This window comes from Mirounga leonina, unplaced genomic scaffold (assembly GCF_011800145.1).
Source record: "Mirounga leonina isolate KUSES-001 unplaced genomic scaffold, KU_Mleo_1.0 Mir_96, whole genome shotgun sequence".
Taxonomy (NCBI): Eukaryota; Metazoa; Chordata; class Mammalia; order Carnivora; family Phocidae; genus Mirounga; species Mirounga leonina.
Genome location: NW_023270871.1, coordinates 3,778,205 through 3,796,587, shown reverse-complemented (window position 1 = coordinate 3,796,587; position 18,383 = coordinate 3,778,205). Strand labels below are relative to the sequence as shown.

General features: G+C 43.2%; 1 protein-coding gene across 2 annotated transcripts in view; it reads right to left on the bottom strand.

Annotated features, from left to right (window-relative positions):
* Positions 1–18,383, bottom strand: part of LOC118006408 (pikachurin-like) — a 175,168-nt gene that overhangs the window by 67,467 nt on the left and 89,318 nt on the right. For both annotated transcript variants that reach the window (XM_034999056.1, XM_034999057.1), the window contains exon 7: positions 13,076–13,242. In XM_034999056.1, the coding sequence (XP_034854947.1) occupies positions 13,076–13,242 (167 nt within the window). The remainder of the gene's footprint in view (positions 1–13,075; positions 13,243–18,383) is intronic.

The following is an 18,383-nucleotide window of genomic DNA, read 5'->3' as shown; positions in this document are numbered from 1 at the left end:
ATCCTATTATTCTGCTGCTGTAGGTCAGATCCTATTATTCTGCTGCTCAAAACCCAAAGCCTTCACCAGGACCTACAATGTTTGACCCCTGGCCTCTGGCGATCTTTCTGATCTCACTTCCTCTCCTTCTTCTCACTTACCGTGTCCCTGCCACAGGAACGTCCTTACTGGTCCGGGAGTACCCCGAGCCTGCTCTCACCCCAAGATCTGCAAACTTGCTGCTCCCTCCACACGGAGGGACTCGGCTCAAATCCCTCTTTCGATAGCCCATCCCAAACAGCACTTCCCACCATCCTCTATGCCCTCTTACTCTTTCTCTTTTCTTCTTAAGACTCATCATTACGGACATATTCTTTATGTATTATAATGTAATAAAGACTTAGTTTATTATCTACTTACTCTCTGAGACTGACTCTCCCACATATAGGCTCCATATAGGGAAGGGATCGTCTATCCTGTGGACTGCTAGCCTCCCAGCACCCGGAATTTGCCTGGTATATTATAGGCGTTACATATCCACTTTTAAACATGAATTGGCAAAAGAACGCTTAAACAAGTGAAAGAATCACTGTAGATTCAGAAACTAAGTTCTTTACTTTCTCAAGCATCCTCAAGACATTTTCCAGCTTAACGTAATTACCAGTGGCGATGTATGAAGCAAAAAAACAAAAAAAAACAAAAAAGGCCTGACTTCAAGTTGTTCATAGCCCTTTTTACCTCTCGTGCTTGTAATTTTCATCGTTCCAATTCTTTCTGAATTTGACGGCTCTTTATTTCATCTTATTTTAGAAATTCATTCTATCAGTTCTTGGTACCATGAGGACTCAGCATCGGTTATAAACAGGATGTTATAATGCCCTCAGATCTCTGCAGAGATTTTAGTTTGTGTTTGCAAACTTTTCTTTTGATTGCAGAAACGCAAATTTAAACTTAGCTGTTCTCTCCCATGTTGGTTGGTTGGGACTAGTTAACTATGGAAGAAGTCAATCATGTGAGGCAAGGGAAGGGAACATCTCTGTTCTGGGTCTCGACCACCTCAGGTGACTGCAAACTGATCCCAAAGGCTCTTCCAGCTCTGAAAGTCTGTGGATGACTTGGGAACTACCGCCATCTGCTGGGAGAGTCGGCCTACTTTCTCCTGAGGAGCAATTGTTTGTCATTCCCCAGTGTCTGATCCTTTGGACGTCTGGCCTTTGGAATTCCTTTATGACCAGATGACCAGGACTACTGATGGAAGCAACATTCCATTGGTCCAGAAGAGACATACATTTACTTTTTAAAATATAGTAGATAATGGGGTTCGAGTAAGATGGTAGCGCTAATCTATGTTCCCTGACAGATCTCTAGCTCACCACACAGGTGGGAATGAGAAGCTGGAAACAAAAATTCCAGTATGAGACCTGAGCTTTAAGGCAGATGATTTTTTTTTTCTTTTGAAAAATGGTTTTGTCTTAAAAGTATGTATGAACAATGTGCTTTACTCTGTACATTACCTATCAAGCTACTCACTAATAGAAAAACAGGTGAGAGTCTTACAGTTCAGAGGCTATCCATATTACCAACTGGCTGCACACGTGAGTCTATCCACCAATAAATATAAGGAAAGGGTAACAGTCCTGACCCACTCTGCTGTACAGAGATGTCAGAAGGGGAAATATAAACACGGACAAGCTGAAAGCTAAGTAAGGGCATTATTGGGAGGCCCAGCTTTATATATAATAGTGAAACAATCTAAGTGTCCATCAACAAAGAACTGAATAACGTCATAGAGCTTTCCAATGGAATACACTATGGTTATTAAAATTAATGATATAGATCTATATTTGTTGATATTTAAAGATGTGCATAGCATTTTGTTACACAGAAAAATTATACAGACTATGATATCAGCATTGGATTAAAAAAGTCCTGCAAGATTATATACTGCTATGTGAAGAGCTGCTATGCCCGGATGCTGAGAGTAGATATAATTTTCATTTGGAATTTTTTTACATTTTTAATGTTGTTTGAATGTTTTTTCTAATAATAAGTATGGGTTACTTTTTCTATTTAAAGACAACAAAAAAAGCTATTTTGGCTTTGACATGATTGAAATGGTTTCCCTGGTTGGTCTCACTGCTCACACTCTGGCCCCTTCACATACCAGTACAAATGCTTTCACTGAAACGTAAGGTCTTTCCATTCCTCTGGTCAAGCCCCCAATTCTCCCAGTCTTCCCACCTTCCTTCTGGTGAAAGCAACGTCCAATGGCCTCCAATGGCCACCAAGGTCCTAATCAACCATAACCATGACTTCCCTTTCCCTGTTACCTCATGTCCTTACAGGCCTCTCCCCCAAACACCCCTAATCCGGCCACACAGGCCTCCTCGTTCTTCCCTGAACATCCCAGGATGCTCTTGCATCAGCGCTTCTGAATTTGCCTAGAACACTCTTCTCCCAGGTGGATCGATGGATAGATTAGAGAGATGATACATAGATAGATCAATTGATAGATCAATCAATTGATCTACTGACCCGGGTACACATATCCAGAAAACTCATCCCATCTTTCTTACTCAAATATCACCTTCTCAGGAGGCTTTCTCTGACTGCCCATCCCCTTGTCTGTTTTGCATTTCACCATAGCCCTTATCCTATCTGACATACTCTCTACATTTTTAAATTGTTCTGTTCATTGTCTGTCTGCCATCACTAAAATGTTAACTCTGTAAGGTCAGGGATTCTTTTTGCCTGTTTTGTTCACTGCTGAATCCCCAGCATCTGAAACAGTGCCTGGCCACTGTGGGCACTAAGTATTTGTTTGAAAGAGCAAATCGGTACATCGTAAAATAACTTGGGGGATCTGACTCTTCAGGAAAAAGAAATCCCACGAACTTTAGGAATCAAGTTGAAAACAAGGTTATCACTAAACTGCACTTTTATCCAGGCTCTGCAGCTATGACCTTGAGAAGACTGTTGAGTCATTCTGGGCCTCAGTTTCCTCATCTGCAAGACAAGGAATCAGTCCTTGCCCACTCTGAGTTTATAAACTTTGAGTCAACAAAAGTTTGGCTGTGAGACCCGACTATCTCCTTTGTTGGAGGCAAATGCTAAAAAGGCAAAGATGAATGAGGTAAGGTTCCTGCTCTCAGTAAGAGTGAAGGGCAAAAACATAATCCATATTCTTGGAATCCATGTAGAAGGCACCAATCTCTTATTATACGAGATGATACTACTACTACTTCTTTCGGTGGATTCCATTCTTCTGTCCCCCAGCTTCTTCCTCTCCTCCTCCCCACTCTGCCCTGGGCCCTGGGAAGCTGACCTGTGGGGCGGCCAGCTGGGATCTGACCATCTGGGATGTCAGCAGGAGAGTGCGAGGAGGGAGGCGAGGAGTCAGCGTCTCCGTTCTCCAGCTTCCATTCTAGCAGGTTGCCACGGGACACACGTCTGAAGGTCACAGCTCTTGCCCGATGGCTCTCCCTGTGTCCAGGTGCTGGCAATTGCTTTCTTTTGCTTTCCTTCCATCGACCCAAATTTTGCAAAAGATTCCTTCACTGAACTCACTTCAAATGAACCAAATGTATGTGTCTCTGTTTCCTGCTGGAGCCTGCTGACACCCGAGATCACTAGAAAAGTCATCTTTTCTCCTGTGGTCCCTTCTTACTTGCACATTTGTTTCACATTTGGTTGCACAATCAGACGAGATCCATCAGACCCAGCTGGTGTGTACTGTGTCCCTCCTCCGTGTCTGTCCCTCCGTCCAGCGGATTTCACAGGCCTCCTCTCTGTGCTACACCACCGCGGTCCTCCTCTCTCATCGAAGAGCTTCAGTGATTCAAGGATTTAGAAGCTAAGAGACGATCCCAGTGGAGAATTGTGCGGAAGCAAGAGGTGCTCCAAAGGAAATAACAGAAAGACTAACCATGAAATAAGGAATATAAAAGAAAGAACAAAACGCGTCATAAGGAAATAGAAGGAAACAAAAGGAAAAATGGTGAAGAACATCTGCGTATTACTTCAATATATGAATGTTTCAAAATCCATTGAGACGGAGCACAATACACACTATCCGGTTGCTCACAGTGTGGCCGAAAGAGCAGCTGACCGGTTCAACAGAGGCTTCAGCTGGAACTAGAGCATCACGATTGACTCTTCTTTGGAAAAGTATATTTTCTTAACATTTGTTTTAGTCTTTCTTCCTTAGAGAGCCAGAGGGGGTAAAATATCCGGGTAGTGATTATAAGCAAATGTATGGTACTGTAAGAGGTACAGAGGCCTCGGAAGAACAATTAATAGGTAGCAGGTATTTAAACAGCAAAGTGAATCATTCTCTTTAGAACCAATAAAGTTGTGCAAATGAGCGCTCCTCAGATTTACATGCGTCGAGGCATTAGCAAATCAATGGCGCGATTACCAGGGAGGGCACCTGAATGTAAAATCACTTTCCAAGTTATGTTTATGCACAAACTGCACACTTAAAATGCAGATTTATTTAGGCTATGAGGGAAACAAATGATCTGTTCTTCCCCCTGCTCCCGTTTTCCCTCTTACATTCTAAAGATTTACAAATCCATGAAGCTCGCCAATTTATAGGCCGAACCCAAGCTCAGGGAATAACGCCCAGCGGAACAATCTTCTTCAGCTTTCTCGCTCTCCCTGGACAGCAGTGTAAACCTGTCCAAATGCACCTAGGTTGCAGGCCCTCTGGGGCTCTTATTTGTTTCAGCATTTTTATGTGAAAATTAAAATTAAATTCCATGTGGAAGTTCAATTTCCATCAAGGAGACAACTTCATTAGTACGCACTAATTGATTCTTTCCAAGTTTGACAAAATACTACCGAGTAAGTTCCCCAAATTTCCTGGACAGTCTTCTAATATTCGGGGGGGGGGGAACCCCAGTAATACATAGCACAGAGGTCAACAAACTATGGCCCTCAGGCCAAATCTGGTCCAGCTGCCGGTTTTTATACTAATGAAAGAAATTTCTAGGCCCAAGATGGAGCTGTTTCTGCCAGGGGTGCCACATCAGCAAAGAGAAACCTAGGTATCGGGTCACCTGGGTGGCTCAGTCAGTTAAGCATATCTGCCTTTGGCTCAGGCCATGATCCCAGGGTTCTGGGATGGAGCCCCTCATCAGGGCCCTTGCTCAGTGGGGAGCCTGCTTTTCCCTCTGCCTGATGCTCCCCCTGCTTGTGCTCTCTCTCTCTCTCTCTCTCTGTCTGACAAATAAATAAATAAAAATCTTTAAAAGAAGAGAAAGAAAAGAAAACTAGGTATCTTTCAAGTCCCTGTAAATGCCCCTCTTGACTAGAAACGCAGTATATCCAGCCAGCCAATCCCAAATGCCCAAGCCAACTCTGAGCTCTATACTTATCTCCTTCTTCCTGATTCATTTTCTATTTTTCTCTTCCTGCTGTTCATTCTTTATCCTGCAGAAGCTTCTGCCTCCCACCCCATTTTGCAGCTCTCTGGAGCCTTGAGAATGAAGATTGCTCAATTCATGAAGTGTTAAATAAAGTTTGTGTGTATCACCTAAATTATCTTCTTTAATCCTTTTAATAGTACACAAGTGGTTTTTCCTTTCTTAAATGGTTGAAAAAAAAGTTTCAAACATATTTTGTGAACAGGAAAATTACATGAAATTCAATTTCCCATGCCCATTGATGAAGTTTTATTGGAACATAATCACACACATTTTTTATTGTCTATGGCTGCTTTCATGCTACAACAGAAGTGAACTCAGAAATCCCAAAATATTTACTACCTTGCCCTTTACAGAAAAATCTGCTGACCCCTGTCTAAGTAAATGGCTAACTTTGGGGAGGTTAAAAATTAGAGGTACAGTATTAAACTATGAGGTCTTTTTTTTTTCTCTCTCTCTCTTTTTTGCCTGAATTCAGGATGTGCTTGGGTGGTGAGAGAGATGAAATTTTGTTAGCAAAGTTCATTGTGCCTTGCAGTTTTAATTATCTGATGTCTTTTAAATCTGCAATCTTTTCAAACCAACCAACCAACCAAATCCATCTTAATGATTCTATTTGACTTAACTCTTGTAATCTCTTCTATGCTTCCACTTCTGTTGGGACAGTTTTTCCCTGAACCTTTGTTTCTGAATTCTGACATTCTAATGCCCTCAAGTCCCAGGAGCAGAGCTCAGGGCATACAGTCATAAAGGAAAAGTGACAGACCACTTGGCGATCACCTGGTCAGTTACACCAACTACAGCATCCTTCAGTAATTATGCATGGAGGAAACACATATCAACATCGCCTTCATCTTGAAAAGTGGGTAGATGTCATAATCTCTGTTTCACATGTGTTTCCTCAAAATGATCTTTACAAGTAGAAAATATTATCTACCTCAGATATTATCATACCCATTTTAGAGATGAGGACACTGAGGCCCACAGAATTTCAGTGACTTTCCTGAGTTCTTACAGCAAGGCAGTAAGAGAACAGTTCTCCTGGCACTCAGACCCAGACATGCCTAACAGATTCTGCTCCATCTAAAGGTACAGTCTTTGGGGGCAGTGAGGAACTTCCAAGGGTTGGTGAGGATTTTTCATAGGCACTGACCAAAAGAAGCAGTAGGTTGTATATAGAAATCACGGGGATTTGGGGAGAAGCTGCTTCTAGTCCCTTCCTGTCTGCCTCTTACCCATCCCTGGTGCCCGCCACTACCTTTGGTCCCCACTCAATTTCCCTCTGCTCACTGTTGCAGCTAATTCAAGGCATTGCTACCAAATAGGAACCCTTACTAGTGATTGGGGATAAAGAAAATCTATTTTGTGGCTAGGTATGTGACAACATGTACCGAAGAACCCTAGCACGCTAAGCATGTCTCTGGGGAGACAGGCAATTAAAGACAAGGGTCCAAATCTCAGAGCAAAACTGGGAAAAACCAGATCCACTCACAGACATTCACATGATGAGGGTATAAAGAGATACACAACCAATACCAGCTGCAATGTCCCAGTAAGCAGGAAGGTAGAGACCAGAAAAAGGGGGGTAGGGGGAGCAGGGAACATCATGAAATCAGGTCTACTGTAGAAATTTGATTGATTTGGGCTAGGGTGGGTTTTCTCAGTTCAGTAGAAGAGAGTGTTTCTCCAACTACTGTTGTAAATGGACCTGGGGGAGGGGGGAGCATGTGGTGAAAACCAAACCCACACCGGACATCTGACACCTCCCTAGCAATCTCTGAAGGTCGAAGACCATAATTAGACTAGAAGCAAAGGAAAAATGCCCTCGAATTTAGCATAGAAATGTTAAAGCTTATTCTAATGATCAAGAGAGAACACAGGAGTAAACACGGGCTTGGTCAGAAAATGTCTCTCCCTTCCTCACCCCCTTATTAGCAACTTGTGCTCTTTTGATCACTGGACTCTCTCTCGAAGGCCTCTTTTCCATCCTTATTGTCTTGAACCTAAACCCCCAGGTTTTGCTCTCTTCCTTCCCTCCTCCTCCCTCCCTCCCTCTTTTACTCTACTTTTTCTTTTTTTGTGACATACTGCAATTCTGGAGTTGGACTTTTCCTGTGAACCTTGCCAGTGGGGAAAACTGGTGGGTTTCTAGACTCCCTTTCTCCTTCCATCTTCTCTTTGAATTCTCCAGACAGTGGCAGTAGAAAGTTTCCAGCCTCCAAAGTAGTCATGGGCTCTTGTCTGAAGTCATGTTTAGTCATTCACATACTCAATAATTATTTATGGAGCACCGACTTGGTACAGGGTGTTGGGGACACAACCTCGAGCAAGTCATTCCAACTCTACTACGAAGCTTATCCGGGAGGAGGGATCCAGATACTACAATGGTCTCAGGCAGTGACAGTGCTCGGAGGAAATTACAGCAGGAATGGGGCTGGGGTAAAGGAGGGTGAAGTTCAGTGAAGGCTGCCTGAGGAAGGGACATCTGAGCTGGGGGGGTGCAAGCAGCGGTCATGGAATCTGGGAAGGAGAGTTCCAGGCAGAAGAAACAGTGGGCGCAAAAGCCCCGAGGCAGGAAAGAACAAAATGGCTTTTGTGAGGAACAAAACAGCACCTTCTGCTGGGACGGCCCTGCCAATACTAAGTGCACTGCAGTGAAGAACTTACTGGTTCTTTCTCTGCCTAAATAATGACAATAGAACATGAGAAATTAAGTGGCTGAGGGTGGTCGGACCAAAGGTCATGTAACCCTACAGTTGGCTAAACATGTGAGTTCTTTTTCATCCCATTTCATTTGTCTTTGGGAAAATGAAAGAAAAATTTGGCTTGTTACTTCTACCATTTCTATTAATTCCAGTTTGTGCCCTCTTACACTCTTTCCATCCTTGTAAACCAAGCAAAGTTTGGATCCCAGCCAATAAGTGGCCACCAGATGGGGTGAACACGTGTCCTACAAAGCCACGCATGTGTGCCTGTGTCCTTGGGGCTCCACAGAGCCCCCTGCTCTGACCGGCTAATTTCTGAGATCGACTGCAGGGAAAAAAGCATGCCACAGAGCAGTAAGGCAAATTATAATGCTGTTGGTATTTCTTTCTCGAAGGAAAAAAAAAAAAAAATGAGCAGGATGGGGTAAGGAGTGGCAGACCGTGACCTTTGTCTTTGTATTGTCTCAGGGGAACAGAATAGGCCCTATATGTGTGGAAAGTCACCAACGAGAGAACAGACGTAAATACAGGGTAGCATCATTGTTACTCAAGGTCACCAAAATGATTCTATTTTTGTTAGAGGACCTGGACCCTGAAACCTCTTCATATTTTCTTCCCTCTCTACTTGTAACTTGGTGGAGCTGAGGTAAGGTGTGGAAGTTGGGCACACTGGGCGCCCTACCAGAGAAGAATTAGGTTATTTTATTATGGAAAAATGGGTTTGGGAAACTAATAACTAAACTAATAGCAAAATAAGAAGTGTGAATGCCCTTCCTCACTCCAGGTGAGCACCAAGGAAGGAGAACACTGGGCCCCCGGCTTTCATTAACCACACACACTAGCGCCTGAGATCCACCAAGGGCCCCATTGAGCAGTGAAGCTGCTAATAGGGTCTGGCATTAACAGGTCAGGGGAAGCTGAGATGTTCTCTCTCCTTAGGAAAGGAGGTGGGTGGAGGTCTAAAATAAGCCTGTGGTGGTGACTAGGTGGGGTCTCAAGGCTTCCCATTGGGCACTCTCCACCTTGGTGGTCAATGTGAACGTTCTGTTCTGAAGTGCACCGTTCAGGAAGCAAAAGAAGGTACTACCCCAAGAAAACATCCCTGTGGGACGGACCTGGAGGTGAGGAGGAGGAGCAGTGAGGACTGGGGAGCGCCCAGCAGGCACAAATGCTGGTCTCACAAATCCCTTCAGTGTGGCCTGCAAAGTATTTAACAACTGGCTTGGGGTCTAACCAATCAGAAGGGCTGCTGGCTGTCAATGCTGATGATTGCCAGCTGAATTTCAGGCCTGCATGGGTGTTTTATTCCCATTTTTGTATGTACCATATACCTCACATAGGTTTTTTTTGTGTGCTGGCTAATTTCCTTAGTCCCTAGATTCCACCAGAACTATTTCCTGTACTTTATTTAATTGCTGACCCTGCTGTGCTCATGCTACTTTGCATTAGAAGCATAAGAACCTCCTTTCATTTGAATCTGGCTCAAGAAGTGGCTTTCCAGTCAGCTAAGCTTGAGTTCAAATCCTGCCTTTGCAATGACTATTCTTGGCAAAATATGTAACCTTTCGAAGACTGAATTTTTAAAAATCCCTAAAAAGGGATACTATTCCTCCAGCCAGGGTTTCTGTGGGAATTAACATGGAAGGGTGCCTGGGTGGCTCAGTCGGTTAAGCACCAACTCTTTGTTTGGGCTCAGGTGATGATCTCCAGGTTGTGAGATCAAGCCCCATGTCGGGCTCTGAGCTCAGTGCAGAGTCTGCTTGGGTTTCTCTCTCCCTCTCTCTCTGCCCATCCCCTCTGCGTGCTCTCTCTCTCTCTCTCAAATAAATAAATAAATTTAAAAAACAAAAAGAATTAACATGGAATTTCCTAGGTAATGTGCTCAGCGCAGTGCCTGACTCAAATGAGGTTTTTGCAATTGTAGCTCTGATATTGAGAATTTATTATAATTCAGATAAGTGCTAATTGGTAATTAGGTTATTTCATATATGGAAAAATGGGTTTGGGAAACTAATAACTAAACTAACAGCAAAATAAGAAGTGTGAATGTGGCAGAATACAGGGTTTTCTAAAATATCTGAAGCAATCATGAGGAAAAAACTCCCAACTGAAATCCCAATTACAGCACATTCTCATGCATTCATGAAACCAGCCCTCTAATCAATTCTATTTCTGTTTTCCTGATTTGAGTATCTGTATATATGTAAAACACAGTTAAATTTTACTTATTTCAGAATATTTCATGGTTGAGAGTTCCCACTGAATCAGCCACCTCCTTTACCCAAAATTACTTTGCAATGATGCAGTCTTAGTTCACACAGGAGACCAATCGTAACCTAACGTTACATATCTATGAGGCAATTTCACGTGCCTTATCCCATTTCATTCACAAATCATCATCAGAAACTGCAAGCACAGACCAGTATTTCCATTTAAAAAAAAAAAGTTTAGGAGACGTCCCAACCTCTGCCCCCTCCTGGGACTGCAATCTCCACACCCACACCCACACCCAGGGTGGGCGCAAGGGTTCTACTTCCTTGTCTATGTGGAGAAGGAGCTATAGGAAGGCATGGAGGAAAAGAGCATGGGACAGCTCACAAGACATGAGCAGAGGAGTTGGACGCTGGGGAAGTGGGTGGGCAGGGGCACGTCCGCCATACAGAGCACCTACTTAGCCCAGGATGCAAAAAGACAACCTCATGTGTCAAAACACAGGCAGATCCCGGGGCCTGTCCCAGCCACTGTTGCCCCCATTTGGGTCCTACACCCCAAAGCTTAACCAAAGATTATAGCACGGATCTCATCCAGCAAGAGTGGAAGGAGACCCTGCCTGGATTTGAAATCGAATCGTTAACATTTCTTCTGGAAAGAAGGAGCTTCATCCCTTGTCATATGACTGGGGAGTTTTAGCTTCTAAATCCTAAAGAAGAAGGAGAATGAAACAATTGCTGGGTGATGATTGTTACTGTGTATGTATGAGTGAGTGTGTGTGTGTGTGCATGTGTGTGTGTGTAGGGGACGTACACACACGCACACACACGTGTGGCCTCACCATAGCCCCATAACCCCCAACAATTCAATTTGAAGGAAGAAGCCCTGAAAGTCAAGGTTAGGGTGAGGGTTGTTTTCAGAAAAGCCAAAATTCCCAGGATTTGGGGAATGTGGTGAATCCACACCCTGGAAAGAGCCATGGCCTTGTGGCCTTGGCTGTCAGCCGCACGGATGCTGCGTGAGGAGCTTCCTTGGACTGACTAACCAATATAAATAGGGCTCTGTGCTGGCCAATAGAAAGCAACTGGAAGTGTTAGGTAGGCTTCTTTTCTTTTTTTTTTTTTATTTAAAATCAATTTAATTAACAAATAGTGTATTACTATTTTCAAAGGTAGAATTTAGTGATTCATCAGTTGCATATAATGCCTAGTGCTCATTACATCACGTGCCCTCCTTAATGCCCATCACCCATTTACCCCAACCCCCATGCCCCTCCCCTCCAGCAACCCTCAATTAAGAGTCTCTTATGGTTTGCCTCCCTCTCTGATTTCATGTCATGAAACAGCAGATGTTGGCGAGGATGCAGGGAAGGGAACCCTCTTACACAGTGGGTAGGATTGTAAACTGGTGCAGTCACTGTGGAAAACAGTATGGAGATGCCTCAAAAAGTTAAAAATAGGGCTACCCTATGACCCAGCAATTGCACTACTGGGTATTTACCCCAAAGATACAAATGTAGGGATCCGAAGGGGTACGTGCACCCCAATGTTTATAGCAGCAATGTCCACAATAGCCAAACTGTGGAAAGAGCCCAGATGTCCATCAACAGATGAATGGATAAAGAAGAAGTGGTATATATATACAATGGAATATTATGCAGCCATCAAAAGGAATGAAATCTTGCCATTTGCAATGACATGAATGGATCTAGAGAGTATTATGCTAAGTGAAATACATCAGTCAGAGAGAGACAAATACCATATGATTCCACTCATATGTGGAATTTAAGAAACAAAACAGATGAACATAGGGGAAGGGAAAGAAAAACAAGATAAGGCAGGCTTCTTTTCTGAGAGGTCCTCTCTAGGTAAAGAGGACCCGGGGTAGAAGCAGGGACTTTAGACACAGGAACCCGGAGGAATTTGTTGTTAAAACTGAAAAGATTACAGAGTTTTCAAACAAAAAAGTGCCAACATTCCAGTTCTGAGATCTCCTCTCTATAGTGTTCTAAGTTTATGTCAATGTGCCCCCCATTTCCAAAAGACAAAGATTTCTAAGCCAGGGTTGGCAAGGTGGTCTAAGTAATCTAAGTGTGGTTCTTGCCTGAATCCTGCGGGAACCTCTTAAACCCCAGACCATAATCAGAATCTGACTTTTCACAAAATCCCTGGGTGATGTGATAGCCGGTGGCCCAAGTTTCCCCAAGCCCCCCAGGGAGGCACTGTGACAAACAGGAACTTTGCCATCGATGACCCCCAGCTATACGTCAGCACACCAATGACTTTGATTCTCCCTGACCATCATTCCGCGGGACTGATTTTCCTTGAGTGTCCTTGATTATGGAGATGAACGCTTAACCCCGAAGAGTCTGGGAGCATTATTTGTTTCTCCTAGCATTCTCAGATGAACCCATTTTCTCAAAAGATGCAAAGGCCAGGAGGTGAGGGGAGGCTGCACATCATCTTGGTATGTGGTTTGTTCTGTAATTGTGAAAGAACACTGACCTCGGACTCCCCAAGGACGATGCAGAAATAAACCTTCTGCTGACCTCCTGTACATAGAAACAGCCTGTGTCCCTGCGGAGAGCCTCGAACTTCCAAAGTGCTGGGAAAAGCACAGCAGGAAAAGCTGAGGATAACCTCAGTGCAGGCTGTCCCTCTGCAGGGCACTAAGAAACCCCAGTCAGGCGGGTCCCCGCCAGGCAACCCCAGCAAAGCAGCTACGTCTGTCCTTCTGAAGGGCCGAGGTACTCACAGAAGGTCCTGATGGTGTCGCTGGGCGGGCTGTGGGGGCTGTGGCCGTGGCGATTCACGGCCCTCACCGCAAACTGGTAGTTGGTATCTGGATCCAGGCCCTTGATAACCATGGAGTCCATCTGGATCTGCTCTTGGATTAAGGTCCAACTCATGTCCAAATCTGGTCTTTATTGATTAAAAAAACAAAACAAGAAGCAGTAATTCAGGAGGAGCAAGAGGGAAGGGAAGCTTGCTGGCTATGTAAACTGACCTCGTTCGGACTCCAGCAGCAATGCTTATAAAAATGAGTTAACTCTTCCTTCTAAAAGTCATCTTGATTTTAAATCATAGGTCATCGTTATTAGGTCACTGCCAATAAAAGCAAGTAGATCATTTGTAGGGTCAGTTTTAAGCACTGTTTCAAGATCATCCACTTTGCCTCGGCATGGGCTTGACTATAGTGAAAAGATCCCCACACAGGAGTTCATTTTCAAGGACTTTGCCTTCCAGATGTTTCACAAACAAGCCTTCCCCTAACTGTCCCCATTCCCAGAGGTCAGGAAGGCACAGATTCCATCTATTCACAATCTGTTCACAAAGTAAACAAATAATAAGTTGTACACGGTGACTAACTGCATGAACTGCCATGGGAAAACCCAAGAAGGCTCTGTTAATGGTCATTCTCGCTCTTAACAAAATTGTACAACGGTGCCAACTTGCTGAATTTTCATACGTTCTTCTAAGAACCCTATAGAGAATGCAGACCCTCACTTAGAACTCCCAGCTGGGAGGCAATAAGCGGAGGGTAAGGGTTACAAACTCTGGGGTTGGACAGAGCCGCTCAAATCCTGCCTCTCCTACTTACTAGCGGCTACTGAACTTCTTTAAGTCACAAAAGTACCTATCTAAGAGGACTGTCGTGAAGACTAAATGAATCTATATCCTCAGCATAGTGCCTGGCACCATATTGTAAAGACTCAGCGTATTTTGGCCATTATTTAAGGGACTTGCCCACATCACAGAGCTGGTAGATGACCCCGGGGCCCCTGCTTACTACTCTATACCCGCGTGCTGCAGTGCAGTACCATAGCCCCTGGGGCGAGTCAGCCCTTGACACACGGCTCATCAGAACCGAGATGTGCCACGAGGGTAAAGCATACGCTGGATTTCAAAGGGAAGAAAACGAATGTAAAATACCTTACGCATCGCATGTTGAGATGATAACATTTTGGATTCAGAGGGTTAAAATATGTTATTAAAATTAATTTCACATTTTTCTTATTGCCTCTTTTTTTTTAAGACTTTATTTATTTTAGAGAGACAGAGAGAACACAGAGGAAGAGGGAGAGGGAGAAGCAGGCTCCCCACTGAGCAGGGAGCCCGATGGGGGGCTCAATCCCAGGACCCTAAGATCCTGGCCTGAGCCAAAGGCAGACACTTAACGACTGAGCCACCCAGGCGCCCTTCTTATTGCCTCTTTAATGCCACTATTAGAAAACGTCAAATTTCACATAGGGCTCGTATTATATATCTGTTGGACAGTGCTGTTCTATAGGGCAGAGTCCCAGCAGGGAGAAGAGCGCCCCAGGTAATAAGAACTGCAGAATGAAACTTGGGGGGCGCTGGATGGCTCAGTCGGTTAAGCTTCTGCTTTTGGCTCAGGTCATGATCCCAGGGTCCTGGGATCGAGTCCCGCATCAGGGCCCCTGATCAGTGGGAAGCCTCCTTCTCCCTCTCCCTCTGCCTGCCGGTCCCCCTTCTTGTGCACTCTCTCTCTCTCACTCACTCTGTCAAATAAGTAAATAAAATCTTTCAAAAAAAAAAAAAAGGAAACTTGGAAATGGTGGTGCATAGCTGCAGGATGGTCTGAAGGGCCTAATCGAGTGGATGTTTTGTGTTCATAGCTAATAATAGTTACCATTTATCAAGTGCTTGGAAAGAACCAATCTTGTTCATAGTATCTATGCAGGAGATATTAATGTTAAACACCTCTCTCCTTTATTTTTACAGAGGAAATTGATGCATTAAACGAATAAGTAACTTGCCCAAGTTCACACAGCTGGTAAATGGTGAGGCCAACTTGGGTGGATGAGGAAAGGCTGGATTAAGAAAATCCTTGATACTGGATGAAAACTTGGGGTGATCGTGGTTGGGGTCCTTTAGCTTGCTTCCTGACCACTTCTCAGTTGTTCGATTGTTAAACGTCTCTGCTTACAGGTATTTAGAGGAAGGTAGAAAGCAAAAAACAGTGATGTTTAATCCTTTATGAACAACTTATCAGGCAAGGAAATAGAGGCTTATTTTGCTGAAAGGAGATGCCTGGATGATCCATGGATTTCTTGGATATGAGCTTGCTTCATTTCTCACTGGCAGGAATTCAAAGCCAAATGGAGTCCTTAAGCCCCGTCAAAGAGGCTTTCTCAAGCTCACCATGCAGACAAGGAGTCTGTGGGGCCCATATTCCATAAGAATTCATCTGGTTGGAGATGCAGCGATTACGGGGCATGCTCACTGGAGGAAGTAGGGCTCATTTCTCTGTCTTGATATCCTTTCCCTAAAGATGGACTTCTCGTGTAAACTAACTTTGTCATCAAAGAGAAAACCTCAGTGAGTGGACGGAAACACATTTACAAACTCAAATTAGAACAAAATCATGTCACAAGAAAGCCACCAGGGACACCTAAAAGTTGACAGAAAAGATGTGATCTTTAGATAAAACGCTCCTGTTCTTTGCTTAGCTTTCCTGTGGCATTTATAGAGGAAATGACATGTACCTGCTCTCAGAATGTGCCATTGTTTACCCAGGACTACCTGCAAATATCTGCAACAATCTTCATGTAGAAATGACAGCCCCCTCCTCCACACACAAAAAAAGGAGACTATATTGTATTTGCTCATCTAATGCAGGAAAGAAAGCTATATTTTCAGCGAATAAGAAAGTGAAATCATTAATATTTAATTCATGATAACAAGTGAGAGAGCAAAACTCATGCGGATTGAACACCAGTCCAAAACCTTTGACATTTTGCCTCTGATTTTGTCATGGGTTTCGCATTTAAATGCTTTTAGAGTCTCTTGAGGTACAAAAGTGCAAAGGTGAGGTTGAGCGAGAGATAACTAGGCAAAAGGATTATCTTAGATCACTCTCAAACAATAGCTTTATCTTTCTCCACTGAAGAAAATCATTCTGTTCTTATTACACAGTCAGTCAAATCCTCCTAGTAACACCGGCCTGCCAATTTCCCCATGATCAAAAAGGCATGGGGTGTGGGGAGAAGTAAACCAGGAACGTGCTGCCATCCCAGGTAAAAATAGGCAGCCACCAGCCTGGGGGGCACTTTAAACACTTTTCCACATAAGGGATTGGGTTGGGCTGGGCATCCTGCATCCCAGGAGATCAAATGCCTTCGGAAGGTGTTTCGGCTGCAGGGGGAGGGTCTGATGGGGCAGGTACAATGCAGTCAGCAGTGGCTACTCAAAACCCCATTAGCTAACTCAAGTAATCGAGACTCACTGGTTCCTTTCGACGGGAAGCACCGTCAGCAATGTTAGCGTCCAGCCTGGTTATCAGATATCTGACAGATCAACTGGTCCAGATGTCTGAGGGCTCTCAGAAATCACATGCAAGGTTTTATGTGTGAGCATCATTTCAGTTTCCTGAGTGTCCTTAGCTTTTTATCAGGTTCTCGAAGATAATCATGACCCCCAAAGCTTTAAGAGTCACTAATCTGGTCCAGTCTCTCATTCTACCCACGTGAACAGTGAAAAAAAGTAATTTATCCAAAGTCATAGAACCACTGGGTGGTATATTTTTCTATTTTACTCCCTTTCTTGAGGCATTTTGACTACCTCGCCTATTGCCAGCTTCAGTTTTATGTGGATATTCTTTTTCTTGGTACCATCAAACCCAGTAGGTGGCTGCCTTGGACAACTCAATTGGGATGTCACTGATTATCAACAGGGTGTCCATCACAGAAGCTATATTCTAGGACTTGAAGGAACTATAAACACAGTTCCATTCTTAGGGCGTTTATAATGTAATTGGGAGATAATATATCTAAGGATCAGTAGGAAGCCGTGCAAAATAGCATATTTCAAGTGTTATATAACCGACCCTTGAACAATGTGGGGGTGAGGGGTGCTGACTCCCCTGTGCAGCCAAAAAGCCATGTATAACTCTTGACTCCCCCAAAACTTAACAGCCTACTATTGACCTTATCAATAGCATAAAGTCAATTAACACATATTGTGTATGTTACATAGTACTATATTCTATATTTTTACAATAAAGTATGTTAGAGAATAGATCATGTAATTAAGAAAATTATAAGGAAGATGCATTTACAGTACAGTATTTATCAAAAAAGATTCCATGTATAAGTGGACCTATGCAGTTCAAACCCATGTTGTTCAAAGGTAAATGTGAACTAGAATTCTAGGGAAGGTCTAGGAGACCAGGAAGAACTTGAGTTAGATTTCAAATGTACTTGGGTTTTGATAACTGAAAAGGAATAGAGTATCTGTGGGGGGAGGAGAGACAAGAGCAACATCAGCTCTCTGTATAATTTGGCCACATTAAGCACTAGCTACATGTAAAATATAGTGTGGACTAGCCAAAGACAATATGGGTCCCAGAAATGGTTGATCAATGAATCTATATAAAAAATGGGTATAACATATAAAAACATTAGCCATAAGTAGGTATGAATATATGGCATCCCTGTGTATATCACACATAGTCAAAGCTTTCCTTATCAACCTCTACTTAACCAACTTGTCGAATTAACCAATGTCTTCATTTGTTCCCACTAATTCAGCTACCAGCTTGTCAAGAGTCAGTTGTGTTCATTCCCAAATCTTTTTAAGACTTTTATGTTTGTTATTGTAATTTTGTTATTTAATGTAATATTATATAAACTCGTGAAATATGAATAAAAAAGAGAAGTGATAGCTATGTTAAATGTTTTTGAAAGACTTGATAAAACTGAACCACTAAAACATAATTGCTTTTGATGTGGTGTGTGTGTGTATATATATATATACATATATATATTTAATTATATATAATGAAATATTATTCAGACATTAGAAAGAAGAAAATCCTGCTATTTGCAGGAACACAGATAAAATGAGGACGTAAGTGAAATCAGGCAGACAGAGAAAGACAAATACCATACGATTTCACGTTTATATATGGAATCTAGAAAAGTTGAACTCAAAGAACCAGAGTTGAATGTTGGTTGCCAAGGACTGGAGAGTGTAGGAAATCATAAGAGGTTGGTCAAAGAGTATAAACTGTCAGCTTTAAGATGAATAGTTCTGGGGAT